The 14,868-nt window shown below is 36.0% G+C and overlaps 1 protein-coding gene across 3 annotated transcripts; it reads right to left on the minus strand.

Annotated features, from left to right (window-relative positions):
- LOC109223938 (coiled-coil domain-containing protein SCD2-like) lies at positions 3,858-14,020 on the minus strand. Of its 3 annotated transcripts, none has more exons than XM_019388437.1 (17): positions 13,298-14,020; positions 12,393-12,583; positions 11,574-11,649; positions 11,372-11,413; positions 11,211-11,273; positions 10,900-10,949; positions 10,793-10,820; positions 10,477-10,551; positions 10,217-10,327; positions 10,046-10,106; positions 8,904-9,017; positions 8,663-8,781; positions 8,506-8,572; positions 7,903-7,944; positions 7,331-7,371; positions 6,725-6,851; positions 3,858-4,231 (listed from the first exon to the last, which is right to left on the minus strand). In XM_019388437.1, exons 1-17 carry the CDS (start codon positions 13,664-13,666, stop codon positions 4,101-4,103), a joined length of 1,707 nt encoding a protein of 568 aa, XP_019243982.1. In that variant the 5' UTR covers positions 13,667-14,020; the 3' UTR covers positions 3,858-4,100. The 3 variants fall into 3 exon arrangements, with proteins under 3 accessions (XP_019243982.1, XP_019243984.1, XP_019243983.1); XM_019388439.1 differs by having other exon boundaries at positions 12,393-12,579; positions 13,298-13,384; XM_019388438.1 differs by lacking the exon at positions 11,372-11,413.

Below are 14,868 nucleotides of genomic sequence, written 5' to 3' on the forward strand. Positions count from 1 at the left end.
TTTTTTTGTTTACTTTTTTTTTTGTATTTTCAATTTTTTGTTTTTTGTTTTTTCGTTTTTCTACACCACCCACCCTCCCCTATCACACACGCAAAAAAAATTTAACTTACACATTTTAAATACTAATTTGTTATTTAAGAAAATATATTTTGATTCTCAATATATTAATAGTATTTATTTACCCTTTTATACATAGGTATATAAAAGGTAAAAGGCTTTTTTTACGCAAGATGAGCATGATTCTAAAACATAGGTCAAGTTGGGCAGGTTGGGCTATGACCCATTGTTTAGCCCATCTTAGACTAAGTACACTTTGGGCTGGATTGAGTAATGACTCATTTATTGACCTAATCCATCTTGACCCGCCCAAATTCAGCCCAACCCTACCCATTTGCCACCTCTACATGTGATCAGGAGGTCACAGGTTCGAGTCGTGTAAACAACCTCTTGTAGAAATACACGGTAAAGCTGCACACAGTAGACCTTTATGGTCCGACCCTTCCACGGACCCTGCGTATAGAGAGAGCTTAGTGCACCGCGCTACAATTTTAGTAGATAAGTTACTGAAAATGAGAGCAAAAATGCAGCACCTCATAGACATTAGATAAAACATGGGAAAATAAGATGTGATCCTGCGCATAGCGGGAGCTTAGTGCACCGAACTGCCTTTTATAAGATAAGTTACTGAAAATGAGAGCAAATATGCAGCACCTCATAGACATTAAAGGTGGGAAAATGAGATGTGGTCCACTAAGATCAATTAGAATCTTTATAATGAATATATAAAAGTAGATAGATAATGGCATATACTTGAAATCAAATACAGCAACAGTGTAAAAACATTTTCTTTATGTACGTATTAGGTTGAAGGTATTATAGTCTTTGGACTCCACAAGAAAAAGGGTATGTTACTGTATTATAATAATGAAGTATCATGATTTGTCAATTCACTTTTCACACACATTCACAAGAACCCCATTATAGCTTCTAAGCAGAAGGAACCTTTACAAAATTTGAACCTTACTTAAATCATTCCTTTTTTTCCCACTTGTATATATAACTGCCAAAAGCAGACAGATAGGCATTTAAGCTTCTATCCTTTATCTATGACAGCCTCATCGTGGTCCAACCTTTGTTCAACGACAAGCAAGAAACTTTAGAAAGTTTTCGGGTAAATCTGAACCATTTCACTTGTCAAGCGTTTGGACATAAATTTGGTTGAAGGTTGATAAAAGGAATTTTTGAAGTTGTGTTGAAAAATAATTTTTGGAAGTTGAAGTTATGTTTGGACATACATTTTAATTTTAAAAAAAAACATTTAAAATTTTGTGAGCGAAAGGAAATTTTTCACCCAAAAAATGCTGTAAACCAGATTTGGGAACTTAAAAAAGAAGTCAATTTTTTTTCAAAAACTGATCATATTACATGAACAAACATTGTTTCCAATATTTTTTTTCAAGAAAAGCCACCAAAATTTATGGACAAACGGGTCTTAAAGATAAATTTGATTTTTTTTTCCTTGCAAGAAAGGCTCGAAAGTTGAAAAACTTGTGCCGTTATACGATAAGGGAAAATCTACCTTTTATAACGATAAGGGTAAATCTGATCTCAATTACTAACGAACAACAAATTTGGACCATTTCGTAGAGCGCATAAGCAAATCTGAACCTTCTCTTGAAAATTTTCGACATAATATATAGTATAACAATATAATTTTTCGACAAATAGAATTCAGTTGAACTTTCATACTATGCAGCTCTACCCCTGCCTCTCCCCGAGATCAAAACCATCACCCCCACCCTTTAAGAAATAAATAGTAGAACAATTTGAAAGATTTGAGACCTTGTGATAGACCCCTTAGAATGAAAAATATATTGCGAGTTATTGTTTTCTTTTGAGCTAAATACTAGTAGTAGTAGTAGTGAAATTGCTTTCCAAGAAATTAATGTATCACTTTAGTGCCCACTTGGAAATTAGCTGTTAAGTGTTAACACCTAAACACAAGTCAAAGACACCTTTTAGCGAACTTTATGCATTTTTCAAACTCTATCCTTCCCTAACTAACCTAAGAAATGTAGTGCACCTAATTCGTTGAATTATTTAAGGTCAATGCATCTCTTTTGGGCGGTAACAAGGTTATGAATTATCATTCGGCTTTAACTTCTCTACAATGAGGTCTAAGAGAATTTTTACACTAAAAAATCATTATAATTAATTATCTATAACAAGTGAAATTAGCTATAGATGACCTGCTACAACATGTTTAATTACAATAATTATCAAAAAAATTCCAATATTACTGTTTACTCCCTCCGGTCCACAATAAGTGACCAATTTGCTTTTTTATTTTGGTCCAAAATAAGTGTCCATTTATATAATCAAGAAAAAAATTAATTTGTTTTCACAAAATTACCCTTACATACATATCCCTAAAAAGTTTTCTTACTCCTCACATTAAATATTTAATTGAGGGTAGTTTAGTCATACTAGGTATTTTTTGTATAGAATTTAGTATTTTCTTAATGGGCGTGCCAAAAGCAAATTGATCACTTATTATGGACCGGAGGGAGTATATTATAAATCTCATTCATATAGCCAGTTTTCACACTGGTCAATGAAAAATAGCCAGCGTTTACCAAGTCAATGAAAAATAGCCACTATTTTGCTGCAACAGGGACCGGTCCGGTATAATATACGGGAGTTCTGGTGCATTTGTGTACGAACTCCAGCATATTATGCTGGACCGGTATACTTTGCTAACTCCTGTAAAATTTGCGGGAGACTGGAGCACCAGTGCTCCAAACTCCAGTATATTATACTGGACAATTATACTTGCTGGAACTCCCGTAAAATTTGCGGGCGTATTTTTCCGGATTTTGAACAGTGTTTTCGCTCAGATTTAAAGTGGCTAAATTTCGATGACTTTTAAAACTTGGCTATTTTTCAACGACCAGTGGTACATCTGGCTATTTTTGAATTTCTCCCGATGCTTATGTGGTGTAAACCGAATTAGTTGGATTTTAAAGAGGATACCGAATATGAGTAGGAACAAATAAAAGTTGGTGTGCGTTTGGAATAAATAAGTAATTCCGAGTAGTAGTAATATTTTAATGAAAGATCAACAGCAACACCCGATTTTAGCGCCTATAACCACGCAAGAAGATTGAGTACTCTCTTGCATTCATATGTAGCGTGAAAGACACACATAAGATTGCAGTTTCCGAAAAGGCATACTTATATATTTTGCACGCTCAAAGAGATGATGCTCCTTTTTATGAATTTCATGCCATCAATAATAGTAATGTTTCACAGTTTTGTTCAGTACACTTGGACACCTGTATTTGAGTCACTCGAGAATTTTCCCACCTACACTTACTTTGAGCTTGCATTCTTCCTTCTGCTTGGAACACTGAGCTTTTAGCAAAATCTATCAAGAAACCTAATGGATAATAAGTTACGTAGCCCACATAACGTGTAACGATTCAATTCTTCCCTGTTTAAACTTCGAATCACAGGAAAACTGGAAAATAAAAGAAGAGCTTTTAAAACTCAATTCCTAATAAAGGAATAAGACTACACAATGCATAAATGCCTAGGGACGGTATATGGCACATGGCATAAAGTAATAAATTCATTAGTACTGGTTTTTATATTTCTCTGTCCGACATTTCATTGGTGAGATCGAGGGAAATGGATGAAGCATAGTCCTGTTGGATATTATTGAAGACAGGCGAGAATGATGGGGACATGACGAACAGTGTATGGTTAAATCTCTCGCCTAATTTCAGATACATTTTCGACGCTTTTTGTTGTTAATGAAAATTATTTGATTTAGTAAAGTAACATTACAGCTCAAATATACAGACGATATCACTATTGCATCACTCGATTGATTATACAAACAACTAATTACAATTTATCTGTTCTCAGATCCTCAAGCTCTACCATTTCAAAATTCCAGGAAAACAAACTGAAAGAATAACTCAAAGGATGAGGAAGAAATAATATCTATTAGAACTTTAAAAACCGAAAAAGAAAGAAAAAGGGAAGAAAAAGGTACAATCCCTAAAAGAATAGATATCAAACAACTACATTGTCCATCATGGAGATGCCTCTGACTCCGCATTCATTTTGCCATTAGTAACCGAAGGTTGGTCAATTTCTTTACGAGAAGCTTCCCACAGCTGCTGTTCGATCCCCAGCTTCCTCAATTCTATTAAACCTCTTTCCACTGAAAAAGAGCAAAAGAATACCATTCGCTCAACAAATTTCAAAACACTTGCATACAAAATCGCATGACGGTTTTAATTAAAACAATCAATATTTCCGCTGTACTTATTTAGTTCCACCTTCATCTAGACCCAGCCAGTTCTTACAATTTCCAGATCATCACACTCTCCTCTTTTTTCAGCATTCAAGTCCTCTGACGCCATTTCATTTATTGCATAATGAAAGATTTTAAAAGATAAACAGACTAATAATGTTGTCCACAAAGTTATATCTCAAATCATCATTCTTTCTCTGAAAGTGTCCTTTTTTTTTTTATCTGAATCGCCCATCACATCTTTTTCACCCATTCTTCTCAGACTTAAATCCCTCCGGAAAACATTCCCTTTCATATCCAAAATTATTCTACCTATAAAATGTGTAGTTAGATGCTCAATAACTAGTCGTTCTTAATTAAAAAGAAAAAGAAAAAAGAAATAGGACAAAAGTTGGCGACAAAGCTAATATACGAAAGATGTTTTTATCTTTGTTCTACATAAGTTGATTAAAAGAAGGAAAATATATATAAGGGCACACTATAACAGTAAATGGTTTCTGGAATCTTTAAAGCGGTTAACCAACCTTTCTTTAAAGTGGTTAATGATCCATTCACATATAATGGTTTATCTCAAACCACCATCATCATGCCAAGCATCTATAAACTTAAAAAATAATGGTGGAAGGAATTACGAATATGTGGCAATGCCGTATCACTAGGCAAAAACTTTTTGGTAACAACTTCCAATGAGCAACAAACTCAATCTGAAGGTTATGTCAAGCCCTACCAGTGGGAAGGGAGAGAAGAGTTTCAATTATTTCAGCTGTCCTTCAGAAATATCTAATAGAATAATAAACAAAGAGAACAGCGCCTGGATGGAAGACAAAATTATAGTAGAAGATAATATTCTTTGGCACCACTGACAATATGAAGTCTAGGTAAAACTAGCTTTGCGGTCCGATGCTAACGAATGTCTGTGATTAACAATTATAGCTTTCCAAATAAAGTTCTTCCACCGAGGCCAACAAAGCATATTCTATGGCACCACTGACAATATGAAGTCTAGGTAAAACTAGCTTTGTGGGTCCAATCTGACCAATGCCAATTATAGTTGTCCACAAATATAGCTTTTCTACCAAGGCCTACAAAGTAATGCCAATTATAGTTTTACACAACATAGCTTTTCCACCATGGCCTACAAAGCATGGACTTCGCAACCATGACAAGTGGAAGCTCTTAACGTGCTTTTAGGGGCATCTTAATTTCTGTCCAGGTCGAGCAAAGTGTAACTCCGTTAAGTGGGGCGGGGACAAAATTAGTTTCTCCTATTTCTAATAAATTAAATCCTATTACCTGTGTAACTTTAAATAGTCAGATACTGTTCAGAATTCATTCTTTTACTATCCTTGAACTGTTTAAATTGAAAAATTCCATTGCTAGAGCTTGTCAGACACTATTTCGTTGTAACTTCTCCCAGCACCCTCTTTTTCCTGGTATACCTCATGACAACACTCTTGTTGTCATGTCAAGTTCAAAGAGTCGGACCCCTAACAAACCACTTGCACCCTTTGAAACTCGACATCCTCATCGAAGCCAACTCAATTTATGAGTCCTAAGGGGTTGACAAGAAACGCCTTGGCCTCTCTCCAATTCTGCTACAATTGCATTGGCCCCAGCAACTTCTCAAAGTTCCATATTACCAGTCCATCAAACAAATAAAACTAGTGAACACTACATGTGTGCATATTTCTCAATAGACTAGTTTCCATGTTAAACATACTCCCCCCCCCCCCCCCCCCAATCCCAATTTATGTGATATTTTTTTCCTTTTTAGTCCGTCTCAAAAAGAATGACACATTTATATACTCAATTTAAAATCTAACTTTTAAATACTCATACAGTATTACCATTAATGATATGATTTATAATCACATAAATATCTATGGCTTGTTTTAGACCAAAAGTTTTAAAGGTCTTCCTTTCTTTCTTAAAGTCTGCACCAAGTCAAACACCATCACATTAATTGGGACAGAGAGAGTAATTTCCTAAAATTTAAAAGGGGGAGTGCAGCAGAAAGACCAATTTACCCCCTATCCTACTCAAGCTAGCATCACAAAACGGGGCATCCTGAGAGTCAATATAATGAACATGACTCAGCTACTTATTGCAGGAGTTTGGGCTTTCATTAGTAGTATAAAATAACTTACAATTTTTTTATGCTTATAGCTTGATTAAACATCATAGGATTCTAGGTACAAGGACAGTTTAGGAAGAAACTTTTCTGCAATAGGAATTTCCATGTAAGGCTCGAATGGAACTGTTTAAGTTGCAACGATGGAATGTGAAAGCTAAGACCAAAGACCGTTATTTGAAATTTTCAATAGAATATTTATTTGTAACTTTTATTAGTAGTGTAGATTGTATTTCTTTATTCAAGAAAAAGTAGGGGAAATGAATTACCATCAACAGCATCATGAGTGGTTGGTGTTTGCCCACTACGGCTAATCCAGAACTGAAGCCTCTCTTCTGCAATATCTTCTTCTACACAATGCACTTTTGCTCTCCTCCAGAAGTATGTAAGCCAAGCCTGAAATTTTAGCAATGGCTCATCATGTGGTGGAACTAATGCAACGACATTGGTTAAGTGGCAAAACGAAATACTCCTCAAGACTTTGTAACTTGTACTAGTTTCAACATTCAACTGAACCATGGCCTTTATTCAGATTACAAAGTTTCCGTCCAGAAAAATTGGTCTGACCAGGAGTGTTTTTTTTCTTTTGATAGGTAGAGTATGATATGTATTAAAACATACAAAATATTTAACTTCATTATGCTATGAGGGAAACAATGAAAAAGTTCAACCTTCTCAACATGCCAATTGATATAAACATCATTTAACTTCATTTTTCTTTTGATAGGTAAAGGAGTATGATATGTATTAAAACATACTAAAATTTTAACTTCATTATGCTATGAGGGAAACAATGAAAAGGCTCAGCATGCCAATTGATATAAACTATAAAGGCAACAGAAGAGGAAGTGGCTCCAGAACCAAAAACAACAGACCTCCTTGAAAAGAACATCTTCTGACTCCTCTTGGCTCAACTCTGCAACCAAAAACACAAAAGTCTTAATCAAAACCTTGAAGAAGGCATTTCTTATACCACAGCTAATCAACAAGTCAACAGCCTCCAGTATTAGCAAACCATGACCTATATACCAAACAACCTAGGAAAAAGACAAATACTGAAGTCCAGAATGGGCAAATGTAACTGATTTATGTTAATGTACTTTTTTCAAGACGAAAAAACTGATTTATAAAAGGAGTTGCGTCTTTAACATCTGCATAGCAGCCCTAAAGAAAATCTATATGTACAGAGCATAGGATAAAGAATGGATTCTTGCAGCTGCTCTCAAATAAAAAGCAGGTTCTCTTCAAAAGTTGGGGTGGGCGAATTGAGTTCAGAAAAGGGAGAATGACATAGAAAGCACTTCATTTAACAATTTCTAAAAATATAACTGTAGATAATTGATCTACCAATCCTAGTTAAGGAGAATATTAAAATAACCAGCAGATCGAGGTATTCCAAACCGAACATGTCCAAATTTGTATCAAGTGGATCTAGCATGCTCCTTACCATATGCATCCATCAACTTGGGGTCAGCAGATGATTTAGGATCTGCCAAGCAACAAAAGCATAAAATACAGAGCAAGTGTTATTCTATTTTCAAACTCAAAACACAGCTAAAGAGCACTCACGAAAGATGGACTAGGGGTTGGAACATAAGAGAACTGGACGAGATGGAACAGCAAGACTATCAAATTAATCATTAAGGAAAAGTACATGTGCCACTGGATGTTCAGCAGGCAGTCAAGTTATTAATAGTCTTTAGGATGGCAAATAACACAGAGATGGCAAAATGGTGAAGGTAAACCATCATTGAAGTTCTCATGCACAACTTCTAATATGCAGGTTTACAGGGCCAGAAGAAGACAGCCACCCTTTGGTAAAGACAACAGGTATTTGCTCCAAACTCATGACTATGTCCTACTGCAATTATGTAACATCAGATACGGTGTCAAGAAAAAGTGCATGAACTCTAGGAGATGGCCACTTTGACGCGTAAATGCATACAGCATATAAACGTGAGATGAGAGGAGTACAAACTAGACAACATCAGTTTCATCCATTGAAACCAACAGAATAAAAATTCACAAAATCATAACTCGTAAGTCATACCAGAGGATTGACGGACGACATTTGAGCGCCGAGGCTGTGCCAATGCAAGAATAACAGCATCCTCAACCTAAAGCAGAAAACATATTGTTTACCAGAATATACTACACAGCTTTTACGACATATAATAGGAACCATGATTAAAGAAACAAAGAGAAACCTTCAGGGAAGCTAATTCTCTTAGAGCCATTTCAACTGACAGCATACTCTCAATATTTCCCTCTCCAGATAAGTCACTAATGTCGCGAACACGTTTGCTCCGATCAGAATCATCGCCACCTGCTCAACACGAGAGATATTAAAATCCAACTTAGATGCAAAGAGAAAACATAAGAAGCAGAATGAATGGTATGTTTTGGAGTTAATGGAGGACGGAAAAATGCAAGGGAAGAGCTAAGCACCACTCCAGGATTCCTCCCTGGCCTTCTGCCCAGCAGAAATCACAACTTCAAATGGAAGAGGTGCAAAAGATGACCAATGCTCATGCTTTGCCCCTGCTATATCTGCACAGATACCTGAAAGCACAGAAGTTAGCCGCACCAATTCATAATTAGCATCCCCCCCCCCCCCCCAAAGCCCCCACCCCACAAAAGAGGGAAGTAAATATTAAAGAAAACAGGTTTAGGTATTACGATGCGGGTTGGAAATTTAGAGGCAGGTCGGGAATTTATGGGCTTTTAACACATTTGGCGCTCATTCAAAAATATTTACAGCGGGTGGCTATTTAGTTTCTCTTTATTTAAAATGTTATTTCCACGTGGAAGCTTTATGGACCGCCGTGTTTTAAATTAAACGTCCCCTGCATGCCAAATAAGTCTGCTGGCAGAGGCAGCGGTAAATTTAGGCCGAAAAAATGCGGTAAGAGCTCTCATGATCCAATAGGTTAACGGAGGATATTTTAAGACAAATCAGATACGATAGGGGTATTATTGAATCATATGTCTCCCCAGTGTCCGTCTCGTCCGTTTAAACTCGTCTCGATCCAATATTATAAAAACTTAGAAGTTTTCTACATTTCCTAAAAGGCATCTTAATCTATGGCAAAACCAAAGACTCCTAATGCACATTGGACCTAAAGTTAGCGTACTAACATAACTAAACTTAATCCGACCTAATTGGTGTTGCCTATATATAATCTTTTTATTCTATAGAATTGAATGGATTCCAAGAGATTGTAGGTATTTCAGACAACTTTCTTCCATATGATTTCACGTATACTCGACCCCCCTTTTAACACCTCAATACTGGTGCATCTGGAGGTCGATATAAGACAAACTAACTTCACCTTGAACCTTCTCTAAAACTTCATCAATCTCTTAAGTCAACCGAACTAGGAGAGCTTTCTCAAAATTCAAATTTTGCTACATTTTATACACTGTCAGTAATCATGGTATTTCTCTACTTGTTAAGCCAAGAGCCCAAGAAACAAGTTTTCTCCCATATAAGCAAACGAAAGATGCTAAAGATTGTAACTTCAAAACAGTACACTACATATTACAACCACTGATTAAATCCACAAGAACATTCTGATTAAGCAAATTACCATAGTGTACAGCTAGGCCCCAATATCGAGATAGCCAACATCTCTTTAGAACCACCTCCTCCTAGAATGTCAAAAGGCCAGCAGAAATCAAAGTGAGGAAGACCGAGTAGTGAGTATCATAAATTTGAAGCTAAAGCAAAAAAGTTATCTCATAAGAATTCAAACAACAACCATCTCTTCATGGGTCAATATCATTCTCTGTGTCATTGTTCGAAGAGCTTTTGCTTCAGATTCAGCTTCCTGAAGTTGTTCCATTGCATTCGCAGTGTCGTCCTTCAAGTTCTGAATAAAACAAAATAGCACAAAAAGTAAAGAGAAAGATCAGTGACAATAAAAAAGCACACAGCACCCACAGAGTAGCATGAACTTCCTTTTTTTTTTTTGGGGGGGGGGGAAGGGGGAATTAAGTCCTAAGAGTAGCATGAACTAACTTCAATTTCAGTGCGAAGTACTGTAATTTCTTCATCTCTTCCATCCTTAGTTTGCTGTGCAGCTTTAAGAGCAGCCTGCAATAACATTGCAGGAGAAGAACAGTATCATCAGACCAGAAGTAATAGAAGCATAAACATTAAGCAAGCAAGCAGGATAATTATCATAATGTCCGTTAGACTTGTCTAGACAGTAGACACGTAAGCTAAAGTTAAAAGACTAAAAGGGTTTGACAAGCAACAGTCTTTGACAAATCAGTGACACAGTTGAGTAACCATGTATGACTTTACTACTTGTAATCACAGTTCTGCAAGCTACCTCTCTCTGGCGAAGTGCTTCTTGCTTCCTGTTGTCAATATGCATACCATCAGACAATGTTTGTTAAGCATAAATATGGAAGGGGGAGAAAACATTACAAATTCTACCTGCTTAATAATTTGGCTTCAAGTGATAGTCCTTCTCCAAGAGAAGCAACCTGCAAATAAGGAATTGCAATAGCTTCATACAACTGTTAAATCTAAACAAAGACAAACCATGACCTCAAAAACTAGAATCCTGTTCTAAAGCCATACGGAAACTATGTCTCACTGAGTAAAGACCAGATAGAGTTATTATCATTAGTTGACTGAAACCTCTTTCGCACAGTCATCAGCTTCACCACTTCTATTGGTGTTTATAATCAACTTAACATTTTGAAGTGTCCCTGGGAACAGACCATTTACTATTGGTGAATTACCTGTTTCTCCAACAAACGAACCCTAGCTTCAGCTTCTTCACGTTGTTCTTCTGTATGACGTAGCTGTAAGTTACACCAGCCATTATGATCCAGAAAAACACAAAGTCGCACAAGCTATTTTTTCATCTATTCTCTAAATGTAGAAAGGTAAAAAAGCTAACCTTATCTAAAATAACATCATTTTCTTCTTGAAGCATATCAAGCTGCAAAGGGATTACAAAATTCTCATTCGAATGTTATCAAAACTGTCCTTTATCCAATCATCCAAATTACGCGAGCCTCAAAAGATAATGAAGACATGCATGACTAAGTCTAGCCTATTTTAGAAGACATCCAGACAGCATCTTCACTTAGATGACATACCTCATCACGAAGCGCAGAAGCCTCGTGCTCATTTCCTGAACCCTTCAAATCAATGCGTCCTAATTCTGGTGTGAACCTAAAATTATTCTAATACAGTTAAAGATCATCGTCGCTTGCCGTGATACAAAAGAATACACATTGCATCGAGATATTATACAGTTTAAGGGGACATCAATTGTAGTATAATTTTCAAATAGTATGTCATATGGTTGTTTGCCACAGTCGCTCCTGTATGTCACAGGAAGAATGCTTTCTTATGTAGTTTAACATATGGAATGGAGGCGCAGTCGACTGATAGTTGATTGATTGCTCTTGAAAATCTAGGAATATTCCATAATTCTATGACTACATGAGTAGTCCTTAATTCTATGTAGTGTGACATGAATTCAATAAATAAATTACGTTTACTTCCAATCTTTTACAAATTAAACATCATAAGCAATGAAAAGATGATTTAAAATGCCAAAACTTAGACAAGATGAGAACTAGACAGAAACTCAACGTCAGGTCACAAATTCACAATTTCAGTTTCAGTCCCACTGCAATATGTTTCTCGTTTGAGTTTCAAAATGGACAACACAGAAGTAGTAATCCATCTCTTCAATGCAAGTATTAAATAAGCATTGGAAATTTGAAGTTAAACGTGTACTAGTTTAGCAAACCACAAGATGCATTTTAACAAATTACACAAAGAATAAGACACAATGCTGCTAGTTCAAGCTAATCATACAAGTCAAGGTGTGCAACATTTAGAAAATTGAATTAAATCAAGATATTAAATGATGTATGAGTAGAAGATAAAATAATAACAATGGTTACCTTTTCTCTCTCAAGCGGCTACTAAGAGGTTCTATTGGCGGTATGGAAACTGGAGTTCTCAATGATGACCTACTTGGTGGCACTATTGCTCCGGTTGTCGTTGTTGCTGCTGACGTACGAACAGAAATCGAGGCTCTTCCAGTTGACGATGAACGAACAGAAGGAGTGTGATCCATAAAGTTCCGACCTAACTAAACATGGTCGCATCTAATTATCATCAGAAAAGAAGCCTCAAGCAAAGTGTTTCTATGAATAAAAGCATTAGTCCTTTACAAAAACAAAAAGTGATGTCTTCCAGAAAGTGCATAACAGATCACAAGAGTCGACGGACTTCACTTTTGCAACAGTGAAATCTCGTTTAGATACAAGCCATTATTCATTCTTATTTTTTCTTTTGGACAAGAGAAACCAATATTTAATAGCCCACACCCCATAGCATGTGGCTTCATAACTTATTCTTCTCTTCAACACCCCCCCCCCCCCCGACTCGTATAAATGCTGGCTCGCAAGACGAGAAGTAAACTTCTAAGAACAGCCTTAGGCCATTAGAACATGATATATCTAAACCAAAATTATCTCATTGAGTCTTGAGCCAGCGGAAGAAAAGTCAAATTAGAACCACATGACTGCACTTTCCCTCCTAGTCAAGCAATGTTTGCATATGTTTCAAGTCAGAAAGTGTATTGCCTAAGCAAAGGGTTGACCTGCAAATATTTTTGTTCCCTCTTAATATTTCCCATCAATAATCTGATTAACCAACTGATTTCAATCCAAACAAATCCACTTAATTACACAATAACAACGAATCATTCATAACCTCACATCACATCATGCAATAGTCAATAACTATGCAGAAATTTAGCATAGGAAACACAATTCAATAAAATAAAGTGAATCAAAATTACCGCGGGGGAAGGAGATCTATTAGGCTTGGCTAGTGAAATAGCTGACAAACCACTGCTCTTGCTGTTGCTATTACTCCTACGGTCGTTAGTGGAGAAAGCAGCTGTAGGACGCCGAAACCCTAGATCATCATCATCCTCGTCGTCGTCAGGAGGTGGCTGAGAAGAAGCCATGACTTGTGCCAAACGCTGAGCAGCAGCTTTGGCGGCGACATTCTGAGTCCTCTTTATAGTAGACATACCGGTAACTGTAGGAGGCAACCGAGCACGGGGATGAGCCGGCGATCCCGCCGGAGAAGATGAACCTGTGCTGCTTGATCCTCCACTCCACTGCCGAGCGTACACCGGACTTCCCGTCCTCCGCCGATCCATCTACTGTGTGTGTGTGTGATAGTACACGAGTATAGAGAGATTGTATATGAATTTTGAGAAGTTTCTAGATTTTCAGTGACATCGTTGGGACCTAGATTTTCTCCCGGAGGAGGAGAGGAGAAAAAAGAAGATCGGGAGAAGAAAGAGATTTGACGGCGTCAAGACGTCAGTCAGAAGAAGTAATAAAGAAAAACGAATTAACGAAACGCGTATCGCGGGAGAGATAAAAACGGAAGAAAAGACCGTTTGAAACAGCTAGCTCTGATTTCAGAGCGGCTTCAGTTACCGTCAACTGGGCTATTTTTTATTTTCATTTTCATCTCGGCGTTGTCCCCAAACTTCTGATTGCTCCTCTTAACTCCCTTTTAAGAAACTTTTTCTTCTCTTGCACTCCTCGGACTTTTAACTTTTTAGACAAAATAATTCAAGTTTTAAGGAATTCAAAAAACACGGCTAATTATTTGTCTAAAATGTTTTAACTAAAGTTATGTTATTTCCTTAAATTATTGGTGTAATTTAATTAATTAGTTATTCTTATCAGAATACTACTTGTCATAAAAATTCAGTAATTTACTACTTATAGTTATCTTATCGAGTAAGTAAGTTGATCATTTGAATTTTTTATTAACATTAGCGTATTGAACTTAAATTCTAAACTAAATAGAATGTTAATATAGCTTTGTTCCTTAAATGATATTTTACTCAAAATCCTCATTTCTGCCTTTTCATTTTGGTTAAAAACTTAAAATGGACAATCATTATGGTGATTCGAAGAGTTCTAAATGAATTTCTTAATTCCCTATATTCATAGTATTTGATTCGTTGTTCTTTGATTTTTTTTTCCTTTGGCTAAACTCTACGATCTATATCTATATCTATATCTATCTATCTATACTATATTAAAAGTACGAAGCCCCTTAGTGAAATGTCATTCGTCTTTTTTACCCTTTAAATATAGAGTTCACATTGGACAAAATAATAATCTAATTATTTCGTTAACATTTATAAATAACTATTATTTTCCTAATATTTAGGAATAGTCATTTAATTATATTCTTAATGTATAGGACTTTAAAAAATTAAAAGTTTTGTTATTAAATTTCTCCTTATTTAAACTATATCGAAAGCCCTAAAATTTAGGAGTATTAAAAAAATTAAGATTTTACCTTATATAATTTTATTATTATTTGAACTATGTAGCA

Source organism: Nicotiana attenuata, chromosome 3, assembly GCF_001879085.1.
Source record: "Nicotiana attenuata strain UT chromosome 3, NIATTr2, whole genome shotgun sequence".
NCBI classification, from domain to species: Eukaryota; Viridiplantae; Streptophyta; class Magnoliopsida; order Solanales; family Solanaceae; genus Nicotiana; species Nicotiana attenuata.

Bases quoted from the DNA above. Each gene is read 5' to 3' on its own strand.
- LOC109223938 (XM_019388437.1), bottom strand. From the start codon at position 13,666: ATGGATCGGCGGAGGACGGGAAGTCCGGTGTACGCTCGGCAGTGGAGT. The intron at 10,328-10,476 runs GTTAGTTCATGC...TGTTTTATTCAG, and splicing joins TACTTCGCACTGAAATTGAA to AACTTGAAGGACGACACTGC. The intron at 8,573-8,662 runs GTTTCTCTTTGT...TTTCTGCTTTAG, and splicing joins GAGAATTAGCTTCCCTGAAG to GTTGAGGATGCTGTTATTCT.